Genomic DNA, 13087 nt, shown 5'->3' on the forward strand with positions numbered 1-13087 from the left:
ATCGTATTGTAGAAGGACACAATACAAGTTTGCGTATCTTCTTATATGACTCTCATTGACTGAGTACATAGTGTCAGTACAAACAACTGGAGTAATACATCTAATATGTACACCTCGTATGTGTTACCGTAACAATAATTTATGAGCCCACCCCAACAGTAAGCCCCAAATCCCATCAGCATACGATACAAGCGACATCAGTGCTCGTATCAATCGAGCATATCGTGTTAGAAAAGTATTATGCCATTCTGCGGCATCGATTTATATTCTCTGTTTTTGATATGTGATGTCATCTTGTAATATTGCAGTTAAATATGCGTTGCGGCTAAATATAAAAAAAAAAAAGCTAAACCGCGATATTCTGAAGCATTGTCTCGTAGTTCGCCTAGAAAAGTACTCACAATTTAAAAACATTTATCGTAGCGCGCGTGTCGTTAGCGATCCGTCAACCAGCGACCCCTGCCGGCTTTTTGAGCCAGCGGCTACTGGTTTATAATCAGCCTGATGATACTAGAGTTTCAATTGCCATAAATTAGTTATTCTATCGTAGTAATACTCGTTGGCTATAGAAACTCTGGGGTTATATTCTAGGCGAGAGAAATATTATTGCTCGAAGTGAAATCATAGAGGCTTTTTATTGGGTAGGGTACGCACGGCTGTGCACTTGGGCCACTGTTATGAACCATGATCCATCGGACGAAAGTCTTAATTGGATCCAGTCGGACCTCAGCATATTTCAGAAGGTTCTGTTTTCGTCAGAATGGCAGCGTTTAGCTGTCCATTGTCCAAGTTGAGGTCGATTAAATAATTTAGTTGACACGACACCGGAGTGACCATCGTCCCACAGGACAGCCGCAAGTCCTGCAGTATAGCAACTTCGGCTGATAAAATGCTAATCCAAAAATTGATTGTGTTAGTGAAAGCAATAGTATGCACCAATAAGATACCGATAAACGCTGTTTTATTGAATTATAATTAGACAATTTTTAGCATTTTACGCAATTGCATAAAGTTTCTAACCGGTTATATACGTACATTTACGATGTCAGTGGGTCATAATTGCCATTTAATTGGATCTATGCAAAGGAACACAAAACAGTGTACAGAAACCGAAAAGCCTAACTTTCATCGCCGGTTCGAATAGACATCGCACTTGTCAGAAATCATTAAGTAAGAAATTTCAAGTTTCTAAAAATCCGTTATCTAGATATATGTGGCTGTTTATTTCTTCCATCAGACATGACAGTATCCTTCTAGACAACTGAGATTTATTTATGATAGAGAGCAGCACTAGTCCCTCGGTCACCTTATGGATTGGTTGCCCGTATATAGTTATTTCCTTAAATAACATATTGTTAATTAGATATTCATTCATAACGAAATAGTTATCCTAGAAACGACGTTAAAGGTCAGGAAGCAACCAAAGACAGACCGAATGGCGAGCTATGGGCGCTGTGCTAAGTGGGTTCAGGCATAAGTAAGCAAAAGAACAACATTCGAAAGAAGATCTCGGCCATGTCGTTTTCAGATAATTTAAGAAATTTGACTTGAGTAGATTGTGATGATGTACCTTTATATGATTGTGGTCGCATTCTAGTTATTCAAGCAGCTGCATATATGATACAGCTTCAAAAAAACGTTTCAACAATTTGGCACTCTGACAGAAAAAAAATACATATGTATCAAAATCATATGATTTTCATTCATATGATGTATTAGAAAAGATACAAAATGCTTTTCTATAGGCTCTAGCATAAATAAGAAAGATATTGATCTTCTAGACAATTGCCCTTGGGTAAGGTTCGAGAAAAAACCAATCGTAAAAGATTTTTTTTACTTTAAACACGAATATTTTTGAGACACAAGTGAATTTTTTTTGGAATCGAATATAGCAGTATTTGTAATTAGCTTTAGGCAAGAGTAGGGTATGAATACTAACGTCTTCACATTGCTTATTTATGCAAGTTTAGCTACTGAAGAGAATATGGCACATATATACAAAGTCTTAGTCACTTCAACGAATAAAATACGATGGGAGCTATATGAATATAAACGGACACTTGGTTTAGGTCATACATTATTATATATGGCTTACATAAGCGAGCAGATACTATGATAGACTGGTAGTATACTCTCAGAGGGCTGGTTTGATAAATAGTTAAGTAAGATAGTGGTACTTGCGATGGGGTTTACCAAACACAAATGATTTCCTGTAGCCAATACATCAGTCATGAAACGTAGGAAAAATCCCATCCTCGAATACCTATTTAGTGAAGACCGAATTTTTTTGTGTCACCACCAGCAGCGACGACCTGTTTCGAAGACGGAAGTACATCTTTTTTTTACTGTAACGTTAGAACAAATTAATGGCCATATACGGTGCCAGCGTCCACCGTAACATAAAACCATATTAACGTTTTTCGTGCAACAGCACACAAATCTGATATATGAGGCAATTTTTTTCTTCTGGAAGTTACTAGCACTCATACACACCATGCATACCCCACCCGGCTCCTGCGAGGCCCACTCGCTGCGGCCAGAAGCGTCAGTTTCCTACATAAGCTCGAACTTGTTACCCACAAAAACTGCTCGCCTCCAGAGATTTGTACAATGTGTGAAGGAAAATACATAAAAAATATTTTCTTTAAATCGTCAATCGCAATAAAAAGGCGTTTTGGGAACCCAAAAAAACCAGAACTGCTCAAGTGTTCGATCCAAAGACACACCGGGAAACACAGGGAGCTGAGGGGGCCGCGCTGCTGCGATCTCAAGAAAGATCTAGGCCCTTTTCTTTTAGAGATGTCTTCTGCTCTCTTCTGATTCCATTATTTTTGGAATCTACCTCCCGCAGGTGCCGAGTTCCAATCCGATACCCTTCTCCGTGCGCTGAACTTTTTCCAAAATATTCGCCCCACAGTTGGACATGATTTCAAGTTTTATCCATTGGGCTTTTTGTGATCGTTTGGGCCTAGCGGCCTTTTTTTGTCGTCGTTGTAGATCTATAATAGGTAAAACGTGAGCTGTCTATATTTTCCTGCGCACGATCAACCAGTATTTTTTAATGAATCCTCTTATTATTGCAGTTGTCCTTGCCTGCTACGGATAGCCATACAGTTATTCCACTAGCGTTGCCTTTCTGAGTTCCATCTGCTTCTATTAAGATTTTATTGTATTTTCTTCCTTAATTTCTAAGTTTCATACAGCCCGTAGACTTATTGTTGCGACATCATTGAACAACATTGCTCTAGTAGATCTACTTGTTAGCTTGCTGAATGTTTTTTCTTTGTTAGGGCTTCCTTTTGTCCTGACTAACTTGTCACCTAAAGCTAGTCTCTTACATGGTTCGTCTTTTGGTCCGGCCATATTTAACAGCAATTGCTCCTGTTGCTCAAATTTTAATAGCTCTATTAATAACTTATCTTACGTGTTTCCCGTCTCTTGGCGTATCGTAAATAACTTTGCCAAATTATTTTCTCACAAAGTTGTACAGCCTCCCAGCTCCGCGTTCTTCCCGCCATTTAGAATCTCCTATTCAAGTTTGACCCTGCGCCCCTTCATCGATATATTAACTACGTCATATGTATCATTTATGCAAGCCTGAAATTCTGTGCTGTCTCTGCTCGTGATTGCTACCGCCAACTAATTAGAAAAGACAACCAGCTTGATCTAAATAAACTACTGCTGTCATACCCAATGTTTCATAGAGAAAAAGTTATGACCGATTTTTGCGGCAACCCATTGACATTTAAGATGTTTCCCCACCATAGGGTATGTATGTATAACTAAGGTTTCCATGATAACTCTGCGGTCCCATTAACTTTCGTTCCGGTCTATTGGTTACGATCATATAAAGGATTGAGTTGAAAGCATTTCTTCTGTAAAAAGCCTCAAGTGCGCCCATACCCACTAGTCCATTTTGTACTATTCACTTCGACTCTGTCTCCAAAATCCATTGCAAAATATGCCTTCACGAATCCGTACTAGTTTTCGGATATAACCTATCTGCTATTATTTTCATGCAACATCTTATTGGCTACAATTTGTTCCATGATCTTGTTCAGTATATTTAACAGACGGTCAATTGACAGTGTTCCCCAATTTATAGAGATAACTGAAATTTTTTACAGTTCTATGCTTTTGGAAAAACACACGCTTTCAGAAATTCATTGGCCAATTTTGCCAAAAGAAAATTAAATCTTGCACAACTACTTTGTTGATTACGAGTGGCAGTATTCTATTGAGCTCCCTGAACTTACTATTTAAACTGATTTTAGACCAATGACAATTTATTGTTAATTTTTTTCAACAATAATTGGTGATTCTTGAAAATGTTTTCTTTCCATTAAGGGAAAGAAACTGACTTATGAATAGTTTAGTAGCAAAATTCCACTTTAGTCAAGAATTTGCGTACCTATCGTATGCGTCACAATTCTGTATGTTTTATCCATGAGTCATTAGTTAAGAATCCCTACCGGCGGTTACACTTACTAGATATCATTACTGGGTTTAACTTCCTTTTTAAGTATGACCTGACCAAGCTAGGTGCTGCAATAACTTCAGCTTTCTCCTAGTCAATGCCCTGCCCAATTGGACGCACTTTATATATTGGCTCTGTGATTTCTATAAGTTTTGCCTTTCTGCTAATTTTTGTATTGGCTTGGGCATGCGCCTGACTTGATCTGGGAATTTTATTAAAAAATGACATGTTCCCGTTATCCACCTCCGGTCCCCCACACAGTCAACCATGCTTGGAGACGCAAACGTCAGATCAATAGCTTAAGATGCACCCCCGTTTGATCGTTTCTGAGCCGTCATTTAGAACAAACGGGTTATCTGTCTCCACCCAATCGTTAACGGTTTTTCCATTTCGACTATTCCAAGTATTTCTGCAGGAAATGGCATGAGCGTTTAAATTTCGATCTCTTCTTCGGATTTCTATAGCCAATAACTTCTGACCAGTTCTTATAGTTTTCGAGATACATAGTGGAAATCCGCAAATCCTTAGTTGTAACCCATCCTATCTCCTGTCTGCCCCACTGTCCGTGTATTATCACACTAAGGTAAACATGTTAATCAGACAACCAAGAACTCTCACCTCGAACAGAACTTTTGTTAAGTCTGGACGTTATACTGATACTGGTTTCAATGGTTGTTGAAAATTGAGTCAGAAAGTTCATCTGCTCTCTTGTTACCTAACCTTCTTGAAATGTGCTGCAGCTTTTTTCTGTAGATGTGCACCTTGGAGTATTGGTCTGGCGTTTGTACATGTTGCCGTGTAAGCAATGCTCATTTTTCGCACAGGCACTGCAGTAGTGCTTCTCATTTGGACATTTATAATATGTGGACCCTTCGTTTTCGTACTCCCTGCAGCTTTCCGCCAAGTGAGCAAGCTTTATATAGATGGAATAATGCTTAGGTACTACCAGTTCCTCTAAATCGCACATTACTCATAATGCTTGCTCTGCTGAGGTAATTCCTTGGCTCTTTGTCAGATTTGTGTCCTTCAAGTACCAGCCTAGAATTTCGCGCCTACCACGAAGTTCGTTCCATCTATGGTCGATATGTCTCTACATTGCTTGCCTTTCTTCCCTTAACAGCTCGTTCGATTTTACGATTGTGAGACAACAACACTCTATTCCTAGTTGATGATCACGAAATTATATTTCATTTCATCGCCGCTAGCACTTTTAAGTAGAATTACCTTAATCGTCGATAGCTAGGGTGTGATTCTTCTTTGGTCCTTGTTTTGATTTTAACATCTACTAGCTTGCCCTGACTAACTGAGTCCTTTATCCTTCTTAAAAACGTATGGCTCAAATCCTGATCTTCCCAGGTTTATTAAAATTTATGATTTCGATCTCAGCGATTAGACTATCGAAAAGTATATTCAAACTAATGTCACCTGTAGCTAAAGTGATTCTTACTCGCCGCCTTCTATATCGATCCTTACCACTCTGATGCACACGTCTTCGTCAAGACGACCATTATTTTTTTAACTTTTATTTATAATTATTATTTAAGCTTTATTGTCTTAAAGAGTGCGGTCTAATGATAATAATAGTAAATATTTGCTTTTTTTTGGCGCTAAGCACCGCGTGAGGCGGCTGATTTTCGGCATGAAGCGAAGCGTATTCACTCCCAATTTTCAACCTGAACCACTTTGCTCTCTGTTGCTTTATCGTGACGGGGGCAATCTGTATTGTAATGTTGAAGTTCCACTCTGAATAATACAACTAAGGCGTTTAGAGGCCTACAAGTAACTTTATGCTGCACAAACTACTCTTGAAGCTGTGGTTTAACGGATGCGCTGTACGTTTTTTTCTTTTTTAGCTAATTAAATCACTATAAAATGTGTTTTTTTTCAAATCTATACTAGAAACGTAGTGGTAAATTACATTTATTAAGATCTCATCATGTGTACGCCATAAAACTTTCATCCAGCGAAATTAGATATTCAGCGAATATCGCTAACGATCCATTCAAGTATTGCGGGACCCTAACCGGCCTCAAACAGGCCTAGATATATAATAATACTCTACGACAAGCCACTCCAAAGTGATTTCGAGGAGGAGCGTATAAAGGGCAATTTAAATGAAGCATACTGAAGGGAGGGCCGCATGGAGGCGCGCATATTACTCGAAGACTGGCCATTTGGACTCCAGAAGTGTTAGCTATTTCGATAGAATTACTTCGAAGAAATAGTTCCGATGAGCGGCTTGGAGCAACGAAATGTCTCGCACTTCGGGTCATTTATCTGGCAGGACCCATCATTAATAATGGTGAGTTGAAAGCCACGGTGCAATAAGATCGAGTGCCGTCTCATAGTTCGGCATTTGAAGCCAATATGTCCAAGAACATCAGGATATAAGGCCGCAGGAAACGAATGCCAGTTGACATCCCACTACTTCGCACAATACCCACTTTTACATAAAGGGTATTGAAAGTTGGATCTACCACCAGCGGTGTACCACGATTTCCAATAGTATTGTTGGCATGGTGATACGTGACCAAATTATACTGAAAGATAATTTACACAACGGCAGGTTATAAAAAATAATTTCTTTCCCTTGTAGACTAGCGTCCCAAAAGCTCTAATGGATATGGTTTCTTTTTCAGATTTTACCAACATTTATCTGGTTACCTCCTTTTAAGTTAAATTTCAGGTGAAATGATAGCGTCAGTGGAACTCGGATAGGCCCAAGGCCGATGATGTCCATTAAAAAATGCTCCCATACTTTCAAATGAGTGTTCAAATCTACTTGACACAATTGAATTAATGTTATTATAGATCCATTAGATTACTACTAGCAGAACTATATGATGTAACAACAAACGAAGTAGTGATAATCAGATTCTCTCTTGACGCAGTTCAATCTTAGGTTAGGGGCGTTTAAAAGAACGAATCGACGGCCGCATAGGTGTTCATACAAGAGCTCTTCTATGTACGGAGCTATATGATTGCCCAAGGGCCAAGAACACTATTTCGCACACAGAAATCTATAGGAAGCTGTAGTTAGTCGTGCCTAGGTCCGTATTCACCTATTGCTAACGAAAAAAGCAACGTATCCTATTCATTGAAAGAAATACAGACTAAATCATTTTTATTTTCTGTCGTCAAATGGATGCTTTTGCTTTGATTGTTCTTAATTGGTAGTACTCATCGCAGGGTTCATTTACTCAGATGAACCAAACTACGGTAACTGGTTCACACACGTCGCTAACGTTCAGCGTGTTATTCAAAGTTCGCGCATCCATAGAGTGTCTATAGTGAATACATAAGCATATTTGAAATAATGGCGGGTCATCGTTAGTAGTGTATTTAAACAGCTTTTGGAAGTTATTATACTACACTGCACTGCATATTGTGTTGATCCGCAATGGGCAAATCAATAAAATGTGGACGATCTCTGTTTATGAGACACCAACTGATGTTTCAGCTGTGCTTTGCATTAAGGAATCAATGTTTTATGTCAGATGGTCTGGTATGTCTTAATATCTTGACAGAGAATAACTTTATTCGGAAAGAAAAGAGAATCATTCGTTTTGTAACGATCTAATTAAATATACAAACCTGCTCAGTCAACTGTGACGAGTCGTGAAGTGTCTGATGAAGGAAAAACTTCTTTGCCAGAGAGGCGATCAGAACAAAATGAAGACACGCATGAGAAACTAACAGTTACCAAGGTAGCCGTCAAAGAGTGTTCGGTATTTCTAAGATCTACATACGTAAACGATATTTATAGTCTGCTAATTCGCTGATTGATTCCCTTCAGCAGTGTATTATGACTAGCGATGATAGTGATGAGTACGCTGTGTCTATGAGAGAGATGTATATATATCTAGTGTTGCAGAAAAACTTCTCATACACGCCAGTACCGTGGCAACTGGCGGCAGACATTATAGTTATATGATAGATATTCCTACAGTGAGTAGAACTAAATAATACCGACAATCATATCTTAACATACATTACCTTGTAAACACTCTAAACGTTTACTAAGAGTTTCAACTATCTCCACGCGGTATACTATGTGAATATTTTTGTGACACGTAATTTTAGTGATGTCTTCATCGTGACATCGCTTGCGTGTCTCCCTGTTCCGTTCTAAACCGAGAGTTGCTAAGTGTGAATTAGTAATGTGATTGGGTACAGTCTGAGCATGCAGATGCTAGGGGTACTTCGAAATCAGACAGTAGATCGTCAGGAAAGTATCAAAGCAAAATTGATAAACAAACACAACTACTTATCGATAGATTTACGAAAAACGATGAATCTGTTTTGTCATCAGATATGCTTAGACATAGGGTCTGAAATTAACACTGGAAATTGTTAATAGCTTTAGTCAGACGTCTGTTGCCTATCGCCTTGCCCCTGAAGGGCATGGTTGCGCAATGAACGCATTTGAGTTTACCGAAGCTTTCACTAACTTCTGCGTTCTACCTGAGCACCGAAGTTTTGATTTTGTGGAGAATGCCGCAGGTTTCAGAATTTTATCTTAACAATAGGAGCTATTTTAACACTTACATACGTGTACGTTGCGTTGTCTGAGTTACATACTTACTCAAGTCAGAGTTAACAATGGTAACAACACTGGCTACAGGGATCCTCATTCGGGCCTTTGTTTAAACTGCCTGGGTTGTTTGATAGTGGCTCAAGGATGATGAGGATGGTCTACAATAATTTGTGCATTTCCGTGTGTATTTTACGGGCCAAAATATGGATATCTTACATATGGCGCGGTATAAAAGAAGCGCTATTAAAGATTCGCTATTTAGCATATGGGTAAGAAAGTCGCGCGTGGCAAAGGGCTGACGCTGCTAGTGAGGGTTGAAGTTAGTATCAACTTAGCGTGTTTTCGACTTCAAGCGGTTGCAGAAACGAGACGACCAAAGAAATATATAATGTAACTTACTGTTATCTACTGAAAATGTTCTTTCTAACAATCGTTTATCTGACGGTTTTTTTCTTTCCAGTTAATTATTTTCCGAGTGGAAATTGGGCCATTTAACGTGCCATTCTATCAATGCGTGACTCATGGTTTCTACACCGAGCCGTGGCAAGAACAAGTGTATGTGACCACATCTTTGTTACTTATGTTCGTTCTACCGCTAGCTACATTGGTTATCACCTACGGAACAACTTTTCGCACGATTGCCAGTGAGTAACGTGCCATGGATGGATATGACACGCCGGTAAAAAAGACACCAACGGTTTCCGTTGGGACTATCATTGCGGGACCAGCCTATCGCACGTCGTGCACCAACTGGTCGACATGTAATAACATTTATAAGGTTTTTATACGCTAATAGCGGAGCATCAATCAAGTGGTCAAACAGAAGAGCATTTTCACAAAAATCGATTGTATATTTCAGACCTCCCAGCCCTTCATTGCGGTGAATTTGATAGTAATTTATGTCGGTCGGGCTCTCAACAGCGGACCTCACTTTCGACAGCAGTGGCAAAGCTTGAAAGTATACGACCTATGAGATGCGGCACCACTGCCAACAGCCACCCGATGGAGGTAACTCGGCGCCGTCTGCTAGCTAGAGCGAAGAAAAAGTCTCTGATGATAACGGTCGTCATTGTTGTGGCATTCATTGTCTGCTGGACGCCATACTATGCGATGATGGTCATATTTATCTTTAATCTTGATCCCGGTCAGAAGATCACAGGAGAGCTACAATCAGCCATTTTCTTCTTCGGTTAGTTGACCTTAATAGCGTAGAAAAGGAGCAAGAGCAACGCGTAGGTAATAATAACAAAAAAAAATACATTGTCTTTATTGTAGTAGGTCGTGTGTATACATTTTTATCTTCGAGAAGACTTCTCTTCGAATGAAAATCGACATTACTTTAAGAGAAAGGGAAAATACAACTGATCGAAATCGTACAAGATCAACGCATGTTTAGAAAACGCATTTGATTGGCTTATTTCGATTTTTCTAAGACGTTCGATCACGTCAGTCACAACACTTTGACTATTGCACTATTAAAATGCGGACATTACTGTCGAGACCGAATGAGCAACTCGGCACACACAATGCCTGCCCATCTGGGTTTCAGCAAATATATTTATTAGGGCTTCTATTATGTGGTGTTGCATCTTCGATGCGTCCGATGTCATACCTAAATTATGTGAAAATGATCATAAGCTTTGTGGATCTTCAGAAAATTAGACTGATCGCAACTTGCTGCGCTATGCTGTAGGTTAACTATTAAGTTAGTGTTAAAATAATCCATTTTATCATTATGAAGACGCAATCGTTTTCGTATGTGCGTTCTTCTGCCCCGGTAACGAACCCCATCTTTTATGTAAACTCCTAAACTAATAGATAACAGCAGTTGTCAACGTAATCAGGACCCTGACAGTCGAAATTTCGGCGAGTGAAAATTTTTTCACATCAAATTCAATTATAATCAATTGTAAGATCTGCTATTATACTTAGTAATAGAGTTTTTAAATACTTACTTCTTAAAGCTCTTATTACTTGTACAAGTATCGTAATAACGAAACTTGCGTAGAGTTGTACACTATACATTTATAAAACGGTGATCTAAGAGGAAAAGTCGAGATATAAGTGAGTTGTATGATATAGTAATGTGCACTCGATAACATCTTCAATGTCTTGTAATACTCTTGGATACAGAGGCAAATCGAGCTCTGACTCTAGGTCGCACTAATCGAATGAATAGCCTGCTTGCCTGAATGAACATAAAATCATGGTGTTTTATAAGTGTTTATGCCCATGAACAGCTCCCAGACAAAGACTTCCCCTATACGCTACATTGGTTTGGTTCAATATCTGATTGACAGCCGATGTCTATGCGCAGCGCTTAACAGAAAGCGCTGCACACAGACATAGATGACTTTCGGAAATATCTGTAGTTCTTTGGGCAGCCAGCCAGCTAGCCCAGTAGGCTTAGTTAATATAGGATTACATCATAACTCCAATGCCTTCGTGTCCGTTGTCACATGTCCGACGAAGCACCCTTCAAAAGCTGGACAATTTAGACATCTATATTGACACAACGCTTCGATTTATTCGTCCCGGAGCCTAAATTGGACAAACTAGACCTCTGAAAAGTGCCAATAAAATTGTGGCGTCTGGCAAAATTTGATCTTTGTTTCTTTTCAAGCATCTTATTGCCCACAAGACTTTACCTTGTGAGGCTGTTTAGGACACAAACTACAAAAGATTGTGAAATCGTAAAGAGTCAATCTTGTACCCCGAAGGTTAATTTTCCAAAGCGTAGTAAGTCAGAATGTTGAGTTGTGCTCCCTAATTCGCATACAAGTTATATATAAAAGAGGTTACAGGTTAGGTACTATAAGTAGTGGGTTTCACAAACGAATATCTTTTACGACTTTGCAATTTGGTATTCTCGCCTCTAAACCAATTTGCCACCTTTTAGTTTGTTAAAACTTACGGCAGTAGAAACTCGACAAGATGCTTGAAAGTAGAAAGTCGCAGTAGGGTCTACCACCTAGAAAAAGAAACTGATACTGCAAACCAAAAACCGTCACAAGCCGGATTCTTAAAAGGTGACCCCCCCCCCCCCTCTCCCGTCGCCTGACCCAGGTCCCACTAGCCAGAGATGTTTCCAAGCGTATCTTTACAAAAGAGGGAAAGCGACGTTGACTTGGACATCACATGCAACGTTGACATGCGCAACAATGTGACTCGTACACTGGAACACTGCAGACTCTTGGAAAAGAAAAAACCGAAGTTGAAAGAAGACTAGAGGGCCTGTTTAGGACTGCAATATTCGAGTACGTAACGAAGGCTGTGAAGCTTTAAAAGAACGAAAGCAAATGAGACTCAGATGGAGAACCTTTGCGTTGAGTTAAAATAAAGGTTCCCCATGGAGTCGAAGTTATACTAAAACAAGTACCGACCTAAAGCGAAGGGCAGCGAAAAGTGTGAATTTAGTAATATAGTTAGAAATGCCTAGTCTGAGTCCTCCACTAGTGTGGTAAGTACATACATTGGCAATATTTGCAATAAATAGCTGAAAGAAAAGACACTTTCCGGAACTTGACTGGTTACTAGAAGCTCAGTCAGAACATCAAAGCTTACGCCATGAACAGATCTACTTGTGCAAATATACCGTGTACAGATAATTTTGCTAATCCAAAAGCGTAAAGTTTAGATGGAAATCGGTTTTTATGGTTTCCGGTTTTAGGCAGTTCAACGGCGATGATAAATCCGGCAATTTACGGGGCTTTTCACCTCAGAAGGCCACGTACCACAAAACTCCGAAACTCTACCGTAGTTTTATCTGCGGCGGCCTTTCGGAAACCCTCGTCTAATAGCCCTTCAGTTGCAACAACTACACTTGGCCGAAGACGCAATCAAAAAAAGAGTCATCATACACGCGTAAGGCATTATCTCATCAGCAAGAGTCCTTCAAATACATTGCCAGTGTACGCGAGCCAGCAGCATGAGCCGGGGGAGCTACCCAAAATGGAAGTACGGTCAAAACGCTTTCACCTAGCCTATAATATTCTATATTTGATAAACCGAGGCCGTATTTTACAGTTACTAGATGCGAACAACAACGCCACGAGGTTCAAATTGGCAGTTGG

The 13087-nt window shown here is 39.6% G+C and overlaps 1 protein-coding gene across 4 annotated transcripts in view; it reads left to right on the top strand.

The window, feature by feature from the left end:
* The window catches only part of LOC111248146 (gonadotropin-releasing hormone receptor-like), a 51522-nt gene that overhangs the window by 15456 nt on the left and 22979 nt on the right, over nt 1–13087 (top strand). For all 4 annotated transcript variants that reach the window (XR_015323892.1, XR_002672420.2, XM_022799969.2 and 1 more), the window contains 3 exons: nt 9475–9658; nt 9874–10203; nt 12685–12971. Coding sequence is in view for 2 of the 4 variants with exons in the window: in XM_022799969.2 (XP_022655704.1) it covers nt 9475–9658; nt 9874–10203; nt 12685–12971 (801 nt within the window). In the remaining 2 variants the exon portion in view is untranslated. The remainder of the gene's footprint in view (nt 1–9474; nt 9659–9873; nt 10204–12684; nt 12972–13087) is intronic.

Source organism: Varroa destructor, unplaced genomic scaffold (assembly GCF_002443255.2).
Source record: "Varroa destructor unplaced genomic scaffold, Vdes_3.0 BEIS01000003.1, whole genome shotgun sequence".
Lineage (NCBI taxonomy): Eukaryota > Metazoa > Arthropoda > Arachnida > Mesostigmata > Varroidae > Varroa > Varroa destructor.